General features: G+C 37.7%; 1 protein-coding gene across 1 annotated transcript in view; it reads left to right on the top strand.

The window, feature by feature from the left end:
- frmd3 (FERM domain containing 3) overlaps positions 1-13927 on the top strand; it is a 107868-nt gene that overhangs the window by 79491 nt on the left and 14450 nt on the right. Inside the window, exons 5-11 of the mRNA XM_041226931.1 lie at positions 888-985; positions 2082-2205; positions 3102-3189; positions 7093-7181; positions 8669-8732; positions 10345-10433; positions 11429-11503. Coding sequence (XP_041082865.1) covers positions 888-985; positions 2082-2205; positions 3102-3189; positions 7093-7181; positions 8669-8732; positions 10345-10433; positions 11429-11503 — 627 coding nt within the window. The remainder of the gene's footprint in view (positions 1-887; positions 986-2081; positions 2206-3101; positions 3190-7092; positions 7182-8668; positions 8733-10344; positions 10434-11428; positions 11504-13927) is intronic.

The following is a 13927-nucleotide window of genomic DNA, read 5'->3' as shown; positions in this document are numbered from 1 at the left end:
CCAGACTCCTGCCAGGGTTTAAATGCAATTAAACCATGTGTCCTACAGCAAAGGTAGCAGGATGAAGCAGTTCATTTGTTGCATTTTAAATATATGCATGTCCTTTAACAACCAGAAGATTATCAGCACAATACAATGAAGACAAATAATAATGAAGATAATGCAAGCAGAAAACAGAGTTAAAAAACTTAGTTAGCACACCTTTAAATGTATAAAATTGAAGCTACCAAAATATTCTGCAAGTGCGGTGCACTCCCTAGTGTGAGACTTAAGCATTACAGGAGCACCGTCCTAGTGCTGTGGCTGTAAATTCCATTCACAATGTATTACTTATATGAAAAGTTACATAAAACTGTTTGTTTAAAAATAAATATATAAAATTATTTATTAATAATAATAATATATATTATTATAAAATAATATAATAATAATAATAATAATAATAATAATTGTTTGAATTAATTATGGTACTTCATTCTGGATGCCCTCTCAACAAATAACAAATGTACATACATTTCCAGATTAATGAAGGTTAATTGATGGGTGTTAAATTAAGCTTCTCATAAACAATGGAGATTACTGTTGGGGCTTTTGTGGGCTAAGAATTTAATTCCATTAATTTATTCTATGATCCATGAAGAATAAATCACTGACTCACGAGAAGAGTCTTCAGAGTCTTTCACAGAATGTATCACAAGAGACAGGTAAAAGTTTGCATTTGTTATTTAGTTTTTGCTGCCCGAGTGTGAATAATTGCACAGGCTATAGTATGGTAACTTATGACTTTTGGTCTTAACAGTTCCTTGTCCCATTAAGCTATTGTTTCCTAAGAGTTTGTGACAACAAATGAGCATAACAAACTGTGCCCCTCTCTCCTGTCTTTACAGGTACCTTTTGTATCTGCAGTTAAAGAGAGACATATTCCATGGACGCTTGCTTTGTTCCTTCTCTGATGCAGCATACTTGGGGGCCTGCATAGTGCAAGGTGAGTCTGACGGCAGAGGCTAAGCCCCTAAAACTATAAGTACACTCTAAAAAATAACTGGTTGGAAGCTGAGTTACATGGTTAATATTAGTAAAAAATAAACACACGTTATCGTGAATCAATTTAAAGTTAAGAGACCAGCAGCATCAGCAATTAGATCCAACAGCTTTAAATTGAACCTTGCTAAAATGTGTTTTTGGCCTAACATTCTGAGCAGCCTCACTCAAAATACAAGTTAGGTGACTATTTAAAATGGACACCCTCCACTTTTAATGTAAACAAATGCATTTATTTTGTAAACAAGGATATATTTTGTAGATGTTTCACATCCACAGTTCTTAAATCAAATAAAAAATAAATATATATATATATATTTTTAATTTATTTAACGATTTTCATACAAAAAGCACTGTACATCTCATGTCAAAGCATTGTACAAGGCAAAATAGAAAGTCCAAATAAAATACAGTTTGATATAATATAATATTACAAGCACATTTTGAAAAGTGAAACAATGTGTACACAATTCACTTTGGAAAAAGCTAAACTATGAAAGTATGTTTTTAATTTTGACTTAAAAGCACTAATTGATGTAGCTCTTCTAAAAGCTCTCTCTCCCTTCCTTTTTGCGTATACTTGTGGGATTCACAGCAAGCCTGCATCAGCTGATATTAGATCAATGGAGGTATATATGTGAATAAAAGCTCCTTTATATAATCTGGTGCAATACCTGTGTACTGTACTGTATGCCAAAAGTTACATTTTTAAATAAAAAAAATAAAAATAAAGCCTGTGCAGTGAGGCCAACATAGGAGTTACAGTATATGGTGTCTTTTTTTAATTCTGCTGAAAACCCTAGCAGTTGCATTCTCTATAAGCTGCATTGAGTTATGGCATGACCAGTGGTGACTTTGAGAATATGAGATTCAAAAGATAAATCAGAGTCCAATAAGATCCCTAGATTTTTCACATGTTTGTGGTTAAGTTGCCCCCATCTATTAATGCACTCTGATTCCAGCTGAATTGCTCAAGGGCTGCTGTCTCAGCTATTAATTACAGAGCGCCTGAAATCTTAATCGCCATTGTTTTGTTTCAGATGAGCTGGGGGATTATGAACCTGATGAACATCCAGAGGATTACATCACAGAGTTCAAGCTGTTCCCCAAACAGACACAAAAACTAGAAAAGAAGATTGTGGAAATACATAAAAATGAACTCAGGTATCTCTGACAGCTACTTTTAAAAAAAAAAAGGTACACCAAACAGCTATTCTAGATGTGGAAAATGGGGAGGAAATAAAAACAGTAAGTAAGGTGAACATGGTGCACAAGCAGGTGACTTGCATTTGGAAAAGTTAGGGTTGTATAACACAGCACAACAGTAAGGGAACAGCCAAGGTAAATGGAGGGCAATTTGAGTCTTCATTCAAAACCCTGACCTGAATTCCTCTTTGATTTCATGTGCATGTCTCTTTTTACCTGTTTACCTTCGTCTGAATTAGGTCTCACAAACAAAACCCCTGGTGTACTGTAGATGTGGTGCTGTGTGATAGTTGAGCTCTCCGGGATAAATAATTATTACTTGACTCCAACTGCATTTGTAGTGGACGTTGTTTATGAACAGAACAATATTCATGACTTGGCTCCATGTTGTCTGGATTTTCTATCTGTGTGGATTTGAGTGGATTATCACAGTTTGTGTTATTTTTGCTAGAAAGGTTTTGACACCTTCCTTGGCTGCAGGTACTCAATTAGACCCTCCCCCTTCAGCCATGGCACTAATTGAACAGACGACTGACTCATGGCAACAGCTTCTTTAGGGTGTATGCCTGATAGCCGCCTGTGTCCTGCTTAAATAGGAGAACCATTCTTAATCAACTTTAAATTATGCACGGCCAGACTATTGTTTCTACCTTTGAAGCAAGTCTGTTATACATTTTACCAAACCAGCAACACAGCTTTAAGCAAGCCTGAATGCAATGTCTTTGTTCTTTGTATTACACCTGGAAAAACAGACAAAGTAGGAAAAAAAACAAACAACCCTACTAAATCAGCAGATGTATATTCTCTTTTTATAATCGATAGTAGACTTAACATGCTGTGTTTTGATTTTTCAGAGGCCAGAGTCCAGCACTCGCCGAATTAAATCTGCTCCAGAAAGCACATTCTTTAGAAACCTATGGGGTCGACCCTCACCCATGCAAGGTAATTTACCTGTTGTCCAACACTAGCTTGTCCAACACTGGGCTCTGAAAAAAAAAATAGTGTTATACGAACCAGCAATTTTTCTTTTCATTGTTAACATCCTGACAACTTTTTACACTTATAACTTTGAAACTCTTTTCAAAATGGCCACTTTAGTGCACTGGAGTTTGAAATCTGTCCTCTAAATCACTGCAGAAAGAGTGATTAAAAAGCAGACAAACAAGCATAACAACAAATGGTGTGGCTTTTCTGTTTTGTACCACATTATGGATCGTTATTGCTGTCTTATTGTTTGACATTGTGGGCAATAATCCTTACACTAATAGTGCACTAGAGTGACCATTTTGAAAAGAGCTTTGAAACCAGTTCAAAGTTATAAGTGTAAAATGTTGTCAGGATGTTAACAGTGAAAAGAAAAATTAGAGGTATGTTATTTAAACAGTTGTAGCAACTTGGGGATGTGTAATGCTATATATTTTTGGAACCCTGCTTGGAACTTAGTCTTTAAGCTGTATTTTGCCAATAACGTGTGATATCATTTCAAACTCTGAGGTATAACAACAGTATAAAAAAAGATGTACAACATAGACTAACAATTTTCCGTTATGTGTACATTTAATTTGTATACCCAAACTCAACTCCCCATATGTGAGTTGTGGTACACACAAGGTGGGCTTTTGTAATCAAAAATAAATTACAGTGCCTTGCAAAAGTATTCAGACCCTTCTTATGGTGTCCCATTTTGTGAAATTACAAAATGATGCATACACATTTTTTTAAACTTAATATTTTATTCAAAATGCTCAAACTGAAGACTTCTAAAGGTAAGATAAGCTACAGTAAATGTCAGCAAAAACTAAAGAGAAAAAACTGAAATAAGTTGATTGCATAAGTATTCAGACCCGTCAACTGAATATTTGGTGGAAGCACCATGGCAGCAATTACAGTTGCAAGTCTTTTTGGGTAAGTGTCACAAAGACGGCTGTAGTGGGTGACGTCAGACCAGAAGCCAAGAACCAGGAAATAAACAACAGAGAGGTGGAATTTTGGGAAAGCTGAGCGCTTGCTTGCGCTCAGCATTTAATGAATGAACAGAACAGTAAATTAAAAGGTTGTAACAAACAAAAACACAGGACACGGCACTTTCGCCAAATTAAAGAGGCAAACAAAACGGACTACACAGACAAACGTGGTGAGCTGATATTTTAACAGATTTATTATTATTATTATTATTATTATTATTATTATTATTATTTATTACCTCCGTCTCCAATCCCGTTCTCCATTCACCGAACACACAACCCTGAGGGAGTGAAAACATGCGGCTTTTATGCAGCTGTACCGAGACTCGATTGCTAATCAATCATTCAATTGGAGTCGCGGTACAACTGCACGTGAATTAATAAAGTGCAATTCCCTGTTCTCACATATTATTAAATTTTACTTGCACGTGAAATGCTGTGCAATCCTCGTGCCTAAATACAAATATACATTTTAAACACCTGTGTTACACAGACGCATTTATATCCTGTGTACCCATGACTAGACACCAACATTAACACACAACACGCCACATGTAACACTGAAATACACACAGGGGCGGGCACAGTAAGTCTCTACCAACTTTGTACACCGGCTTGGTGCAATTTTTGCCCATTCTTCTTGGCAGATTTGCTCAACCTCTCTCAAGTTGCTTGGGGATTGCTTATGGACAGCAGTTTTCAAGCCACTCCACAGATTCTCAATAGGATTCAAGTCAGGACTTTGACTGGGCCACTCAAGAACATTCACATTCTTATTCTTAAGCCACTCCAGTGTAGCTTTGGCCTTGTGCTTTGGATCATTGACCTGCTGAAAGGTGAATTTTCACCCCAGTTTTAAGTCTTTAGCAGACTGAAACAGATTTTCCTCTAGTATTTGCCTGTACTTTGCACCATCCATTTTTCCTTCAATCCTAACAAGCTTTCCAATTCCTGCTAAGGAGAAGCTTCCCCATAGCATGATGCTACCCCCACCATGCTTGACTGTAGAGATGGTGTTGACTTGGAGATGTGCTGTGTTGGCTCTGCACCAAACGTAACGCTTGGCATTTAGACCAAAAAGTTCCAGCTTTTGCCACATTTTTGCAGGATCACTCGAGTGCTTTGTTGCAAACTTGGGCTTTGATATGGCTTATTTTTAGTAATGGCTTACTTCTTGCCACCCTGCCATACAGGCTACTTTTGTGAACTGTTCTGAATATTATTGACTGATGGACATTTTCTCTCATCTCAGCCATTGAACTCTGTAGCTCTTTCAAAGTTGTCGTTGGCCTCACAGTGGCATCCCTCACCAGTTTCCTCCTTGCCCGGCTGCTCAGTTTGGAGGGAAGACCTGATCTAGGCAGTGACTGGGTGGTACAATGCACCTTCCATTTCTTGGTGATTGAGTAGGCTGTGCTCACAGGGATATTGTGACAGAAATACAATGAGTTCTGGTTGTAAATCTCCCTCCCGACCTTTGAGGGCACTAAATAGCGAAAGGAGAAGATGGGCTGGCCTGACAATTCCTTTTCCGGGGTCGAGAAGTCAGTCAGTCTGGAAGGAAGCAAGACTGTTGCAGGAATGTATTGACCTGGAAGGTAAATGAGGTAGCAGCTGCAAGCAATAGATGCAGCTGCAATCGTTTACCAAGGGGTCATGCGGGATAGCATAAAAGGGGCCACAGAAACTGTAATCTTTTCCTTTGCTTGGTTTGAGGTACAAGGAACTGGAAGGACCGGGAGATTGTCCCTTAGCGAAACTGAAATATTCGTGACTGTTTTGTGTTTTTGTATTGTCTGTTAGTAACTGTCTGTGTTTGTTAAACCACCAAACAGCTAACACGAATCTGGAGCTGTTGCTTTGGGCCAGCACCAAAACTGGATCATCACTGCACTTTCACTCACTGTTTGTAGATGTTATCACCCCTCACGAGCACTACAGCACACACCCGAACTGGTGACAGTGTTTTGTATTATTGTGGTGCAGATAAAATAATTTATTATTATTTGGTTGTGCAGAACCAGTTGTGTTTTTCCTCATGCTTTACAGATAGGTGTGTATTGCCGGAGGTTTATCGTTTGGTCGCCGGACCGGGATTATAAATAAAATCCTTCCTTCCTGTGGTTATTTCTGCACTGCATCACTTCCACACCTGCACGCAATCACCAGCCACTTTGCCACAGATATTCAGAGACTTCGCTATTTTTTTGTACTCTTCTCCTGATCTGTGCTTTTCAATGACTTTATCGCTGACTTGCTTTGAAAGCTCCTTGGTCTTTACTGTTGAGTGTATGCTTGAAATTCACTACCTGACCAAGGAACCTCACAGAGAAAGGTATTTTTATTCTGAAACCATACCACTAATATTGCGCACAGACAGAGGCCATTCAACTAGTTGTGTGGCTCGTTAAGGTCATTTTGTGCACCTGAATTAATTTAGGTTTGCCACAGCAAAGGGTTTGAATACTTATGCAATCATGACTTTTCCATTGTTATTTCATATTAGTTACTGTATCTATTTACTTCGGAGTATTATACAATAGAAACATGCTTAAAAAGTAATAATTAAGCCAGTGTGTGTATCTCATAGTGATACTGGATACTGAATTTTCTCTTTGAAAAAATCATGTGTCACAGCCACCATTACCTTGAGTAAAAGACAACCCATGGACCACCTTGGCTATTGTTCAAGGTGGGTAGACCTTTTATTCCATGGTAATGGTTGGCCCCCAGATTATTAGCAATTAAATCAAATCTTAACAATTAAAGTGCAAAACAAGAATAAACACTGTTGCTGTTCATGTTGCCCCTTTACAGTATATTGTGCACTGCAGGCAATACAGGATGTGCTTTAAATGGATATTTTCTTTGTTTTCTTTAGGATTTTACTGGATCTACAGCTTTCTTAGGATTTACTGCCACAGGTTTTGTGGTTTTCCAGGGGAATAAGAGGATTCACCTGTTAAAATGGTAATCACACTGACCTCTTATAAGCCATCTTATTATGTACAAAGTGGGCAATGGGGAGCTCCTGTTAGCTTGGGAGCTGCAATCTAGTTCCTTTAAGCCCGTGCCCTCATATATGAAGTAGCTTGGTAAGTACCTGTAGGGACCTCAGGTGCCTGTTACATTCCCAGCCATCCAATAAATATAAAGCCATGCATCTCTTAACCACCTACAAACCACAGGCAAATAACCAACTCCTCAAAATTAAAAACCTTTTTTGACATCACTTCAGCCTATACATGAACGCATGTGGTATATTGCAGTAAATCTGTACTGCATCCATCCCCAACACAGGATAATAATCAAAGTTGCAATATCTGTGCCTGCCACTTGTATTTCTGAAAGGTACTGCTTTCACTTTAATGTAGACATTTGACAACAAACTCAAATTAACCTGTTCTTAAAACAGTTTTAGTGAAATTTTGCACTAATGGACGTGTATTTTGCACTGTAAATGTATAACTCGTGCAGTTGCTCTACTGTTTAAATGATCTTGCAGATCATTTTTGTCCCTGTCATTCATCTTTAAGCACATAATGTTTTTGATGAGGTGGTGCTCTGGAGTGGATAAGGGACTCTGAGCCAATGCACTTCCAATGGCAACACTCTGTCTGTACCTCAGGCATCTCAACACCACTGTTTACTCAACTAACGACCTTGATTAGGGAATATGCTGCTGCTTTGTTTAATGAATATTTCATATGAATTTACCGGTACTGCTTAAATGTTCTTTGGCATTACTATTTGCACTAGCTAAAACATTGGTCCACAGTATTTTAAACTTCAGTTATCTCAAAGACAACATTATAGATGAAAAGCTCCTGCTGCTTCTTGGTACCTGATCACATTGTGTGTCATAGTTCAGACTTATTCCAATGATCCAGCTGCACTCTGATCATGTGACCCACAGCAAAAGTTTATCTATGGTTTTGTATCTGATGTGTATATCCTAAAAAAGCACAATTATAGGTGACCAATAAAGATTTTATGGTTAGCGCTTCTTTAAATTTTAACCACCAGCTGTGGCCCAATTATAGTTTTCACAGCTTCAGATTGGTTGTCTTATTGTGAAATACTGTGCCATGTATGGAACAAGCATCATTTATCCACATTTCAGAATCCTTTCATTAATTAAACAAAATCAATATTTACACAAGGAGTGTAGTAATTGATAATGATTAATCACCCATATGGAAAAAAAAAATATGTTTCATATAACATTCTGAATGTCTATTATAGAACATGTGTATCATATAAGGCTTATATGGCCTATATGTGTTTTGCCAGGGATATATAAGGACACATATATGGTAAATGTCTGCATATATTGTGTATGTCTGCCCATTTAACTGAACTCTGATTAAGGTATAACATGCAGTTATTACAGCATCTAATAATCTATACATATTTAGGAACACATTTGGTTTGACAGCATCTGTTTTTGATTCCAGGGCTGATGTCAGCAAATTGAAATTCGAAGGGAAGACGTTTTATGTGATAGGCATTCAGAAAGAGGTAAGCTAAAGCCATGTATGAAGTTCATATAATATATAGTAATCTCTTCAGAAGATTGTTCTCTTTCTGAATGTTCTGAAATGTGTTTGCTTTAGAGCAGGTTATTTATTACCCCATTGTTGTTGTTAACAATCTTCTTATGTGACCGTGACCAGGGTTTGTTTACCAGTTATACATTACTAGTCCGTAAGAAATCCAAGTGTCAGGTGTCTGTAACCATCAGTTTAAATAATAATGCACTTAATCTATGAGTAATAGTGATATATCCAGGACATATTGTAAGTCATGGGCTACAAAGTAGAGCCGGTATTTAGTAATTATAGTTTACCCACAAATATAATTACCTGTAATGTCTCAGAGTGTGTATGATAATGTTTTCCATGTTGTTCTTATTTCATTGTATAAAATGAATGATTATTTATATTACAGATCTCTTTCAAGGGCAGGATGCAATGTAATAAAGTGGTGGGTCAGAGATTATTGAAGGCCTAATAGCCTCCATAGCCCCATGGTTCTATCAAATGACATTTCCTAGAGTGGAACTACAATAGAACGCCACCAACCAAACTCATATATCTGAAATAAAAGGTTTAAGCTACCAAACAATTGCACTCACCATTGCCACTGAAGAACAACTTGTTACAGACAAATACAAACATTCCACTTCACCAATACAGCACGAATACTGACAGACCAGACTGAAAGAAACCCCATAGAATAGACATGAAACCTTGACATATGCAGGTATGGCATTGTACTGCAAGGGCTCTGTCTTTTGAAGTAGCTGCGTACGTCCTGGAGCTGATGTGGAAAATGGTTGTTATCTGAAAGTTTGCAGCCTATATTAATCTTGTTTGATTTGTAGCCCTTTCCTTGCCTCACAAGCAGGTGGTGATACTGTTGTGGTGACAAACAGTGGGCCCTAGTCATAATGCTTCTTTAAAGTTATTGAATGAATGTTTTTGTTTGTGAACTGGGCTCAATAATTATTTCAGTTCACAAATTGCATAAACAATAGAATAAGATACAATGAACATGTCGGATACAGTTTTTAAACATTCCATAACATTAGGGTGTTCATCGAGACTGAAGAAGTCTGACCTTATCCATTATGCCTATTAACCTGCATATTGTTTTTCAATGAAAATGAAACATGCTAGACAATTTTTTTGTTTTGTTTTTGCTAATTAAGTGTGAAATGTGTTTTTTCAAGTGCCCATTGCAAGCACAGCTCTTTATGCAAAGTGACACTGAACTTAAGTGCTTGCGTTAGGCATGATAATGATTTGCAGGCTGTGATATTCTTGCACGTATGCATGAATTCACTTATAAATGCCGTTATGATTGCATATTACCCAAATCCAAGGGTTTAGTTTGATAAATGATTGAGACTGATTACTTGCAAATCCACAGTTGACACACATGAAGCCACTATCGACACGCATTGAAAGCACAGCATATGAACTAGTTTAATCACACCCTATAATCTCACTAAGACAATGTTTACTTTAAATGCCTGAAACAGTTTTTTTTTTTTTTCCAAAAATGTTTTTCAAAATTAAAAAAAATAAACAGCTGAGCACTAAAATGCTTTCTTTTTTGTGATCACCAGAAGAAGCTAGTGCTGACATTCCACATGTCTTCACCTGCTGCCTGCAAGCATCTCTGGAAGTGTGGGGTGGAGAACCAGGCTTTCTACAAGTATGTATTGTAGCGTTGTTTAACTTCACACACAGACAAAATGAAGCAGGGAAGTTCAAAGTAACCCGCATCCATTAAAAAAAAAAAAAAAAAAAAAAAAAAAAAAAAAAAAAAAAAACTCTAACTAATTCCATCCTGGATTTGTAAAACATGGAACAGCCTTCATCATTTGTGTAAGCAAAACTTTTGAAATAGAAACGTTGGACACAAACAGCCTTTCTGCTTTACAAAGCATGACTTATTTGAAAATAATTCATTCAAAATATGTTTTTTTTGGAAAATTCAAAAAGCGATATAGCTTCCTTGTTTTCAAGTTTTTTTCTAATTTTTCAAATTTGCGAATAAAAAGTATTGATACAGATACCAAAATGAGGAAGTAACTGGAACACACATTACAGTGAAATGGCTTGGCATGGCCCTCTTTCATCCAGAAAGATACTCCCCTGACAGCACACTCCTGGGAGCTCAGTATGTAGAATGCTGTAGACACAAATCTCCAGTCATTTACCTAATTACCCCAGCTGTCCTAAATAAAGATGTAGATTTTGGAACCTACTACAGACCGTAATACCTACATATTGAATTTTCTAACTTAGATTATCTATTACAGTGCATCATTTTTGTTAAAGCGCTTTAATAATTGCAGAAAGGTCAAACAGACAGTTTCATTTGTGTAATATCCACTATCAAGTCAAGCCAAATCCTAGGGGCCTTAATACATGGATTTTTTTTTTTTTGGTGTGTATACAATGATATTGTTTAAATACCATGTAAAACATGTGGTTAAACTGTCATAGTAACACTACTGGTGTATTTTATCAGGTATGGGAATATGTTGATTTATTTATGTTAAAAGCAGGGGGAGTGAGTCCCGATTGGAAATAAAAGGAATTGAAGGAGGGGAGCGCATGGCCATAACATGCTCTATACATGGCTAGAGATTTAATGATCTCTTATCATTTTTTTTTCTTATATGTCTTTCTTTCTCTTAATAGATATGCAAAATCCAGTCAGATTAAGACTATGTCCAGCAGTAATATATTTTTTAAAGGCAGCAGATTCCGATACAGGTGAGCTATTTACATTTCTATGTCTTTTTCTAGAATATATCTTAATTCTTTACCATTGCACATAGATTTATAAATTTAACGAGGGATGATGTGATGCATAAATAGTGAGTGTTTTATGTAAACATTGGAGAATTGCCAGACAGAGTTATGCTTTTGTTGAACTAATTTATTTTTAAATAGTGATGGGCACCAATATCGATATTGTTAGATATTGATAATAAATGTTAGCCTTAGGGCAAAATTCAGGGGATGGTAGCTGGGCTGATTAATTAGTTAATATCTTTCATCATTAACCTTCTATTTAAACCCCAATCTCACACTCCTTCTCTGTCTAGCGTTTCACTTTCTTGCATACGCTGCGCTCCATTCTCTGTGCAAAATTTAAAACTCTTAATTTTCAGCCTGAACCGACTCCAATTCAGATCAGGAAATCTCCCTGTCGGATTCTCCTCAACAATATTTCATTCATTTCTTTGATCGAAGCTTAGTACCCTCTGCTTCTAATAAAGACTTCTCCCAGCAACCAGACCTGCTGCCCTGGCATTACGGAAATCATAACGCCCCGCCAGCAGGCTCAGCCTCCAGAGCAGCTGTTTTACAAGGATTGGTCACTCGCCTAACTTAACCCCCCCCCCCCCCCCCCCCCCAAAAAAAAACCTGCACAACAACAATATCAACATTCCAGCTGGAAGCAATAGTACGTTGTTCAATATTTATTGTACCTTTTATATCTGCTACACCATGCTGCCTGCTTCTCAAGCGTACTTCCAGAAACTCGCTCCCAGAGCATCAGGACAGGCAGCAGCACTGTCTTCCTCTCCAGTCATGGTCACTTTCTCCTGCCAGCACAGCAACCAGGAGCGCAGCCAGAACAGATCCCACTATAAACAACATTTTCGATGACATGAAGTCCTTCATTCATCCATTCGCAGTCTCATTTGCTTCAATTAATACACCTCCCACTTGACGTTCCTTCTTACAACCTGGTATCAGCTCCCTCGATGGTCCATAGCACGTGCCTGTAGTGAAAAATCAAGTCCAGCGACCACATGTGGCTTATACTTTCGATATTTTTGAAACCTTATGGGCTAGATTCTCAAAGCTATTTTTCAGCACATTAATTTATTTTCTAAAAGAACATTTTTAAGTACAGTTCTAATTTAAGACTGCTTGCTAGTACTAAAAGATATGGCCAGGTTGTTTTGTCAAGTTTATTTTGAAACAGGCTTCACACTGCTATTCGTGCTGGATTTTCCCATCCTGTACACTTCCAGTTTCACTGCTACTGATTAAAGATATTTTCATAATGTATCATCGCATGTTCACAGTAACTTACACTCAGCAACCTCGGATCCTTAATTTCTAAAAAAAAAAAAAAACGGGACCTGCAATCCCTACTGGGCCATTTCAATTACGCAATTCGCATCATCCGCCAGGGTAGAGCCTTCATTTCACATCTCTTCACTCCTTTTTACAGCATCAAGCCAGGAAGCTCAGAAAAACATATCCGCGCAATCCAGGAAGGACATCAGAATGTGTGCATTATTAATTCAAAACTAGAACGTACTTTCACTACTCTATGAAGACTACATCTCAGCCCCTCATGACTTGTCCCTTTTCACAGATGCCTCATTTTTAGATTTCAGGGGTTTCATGAATCACCAGATTCCGTAAGCTCATCACATCAGTAGCTCAGTCCCATTGCAGGCGTTCCATCCACAAGGTTGTCTTGCAGCACAGGCTGTAACGGCTATCAGTCTTCTGTGCTCAAAACTGTATTCTTCCTATCTGTTGAAATTTAGACTGGATCCTTGCTTTCATCGCACATGCAAGAGACTTTTTCCATCTGGTTCTAGGAACAGTTAAATCATACATTTGTGGGATCCAGTATCACTACTGTTTTATTGGCAGTTTTTTTTCCCCTATCTTGCTGCCTAGCCCAACAGTCCGTCTCACACTGCAAGGACTCATCAAGCATAGGCCGAGTACAATTTAGCATCAGTAATTGCATCTGGTTCTCATTCAACTTCTAACGTTAGGCACCACACTCTCTCTAAACATTCGAAAGCAAACAAGATATCCGTTTCCTGACAACTGGAAACATAGTTTAAGCAGTAACTTTCAAGTCTTACCAAAGAAATAATCGATGGTAAAGATATCAATGTTACACCCAAGTCATGCGACATTAAGTTCGACACCGCCGTCAAGAGCCGGATCAAGATTTATTCTACATTATTGAGCTCTGTTAGATACGGGTGTACTATGTACTATAAAACATTCTCCGCTAAAGCCGCTGCCATTTCAGCGGCAGATAAGTATTTTGTCGATCTGTCTTCCCCTGATTTGTCATCTTTTAACTACATTTTCAGAGTTTCGCAAGCTTTGATGCATTCACAGCCCATTCTACCTCCCTCTGTCCTTGAG

This window comes from Polyodon spathula, chromosome 2 (assembly GCF_017654505.1).
Source record: "Polyodon spathula isolate WHYD16114869_AA chromosome 2, ASM1765450v1, whole genome shotgun sequence".
NCBI lineage: Eukaryota > Metazoa > Chordata > Actinopteri > Acipenseriformes > Polyodontidae > Polyodon > Polyodon spathula.
This window is presented reverse-complemented; position numbering and strand designations above follow the sequence as displayed.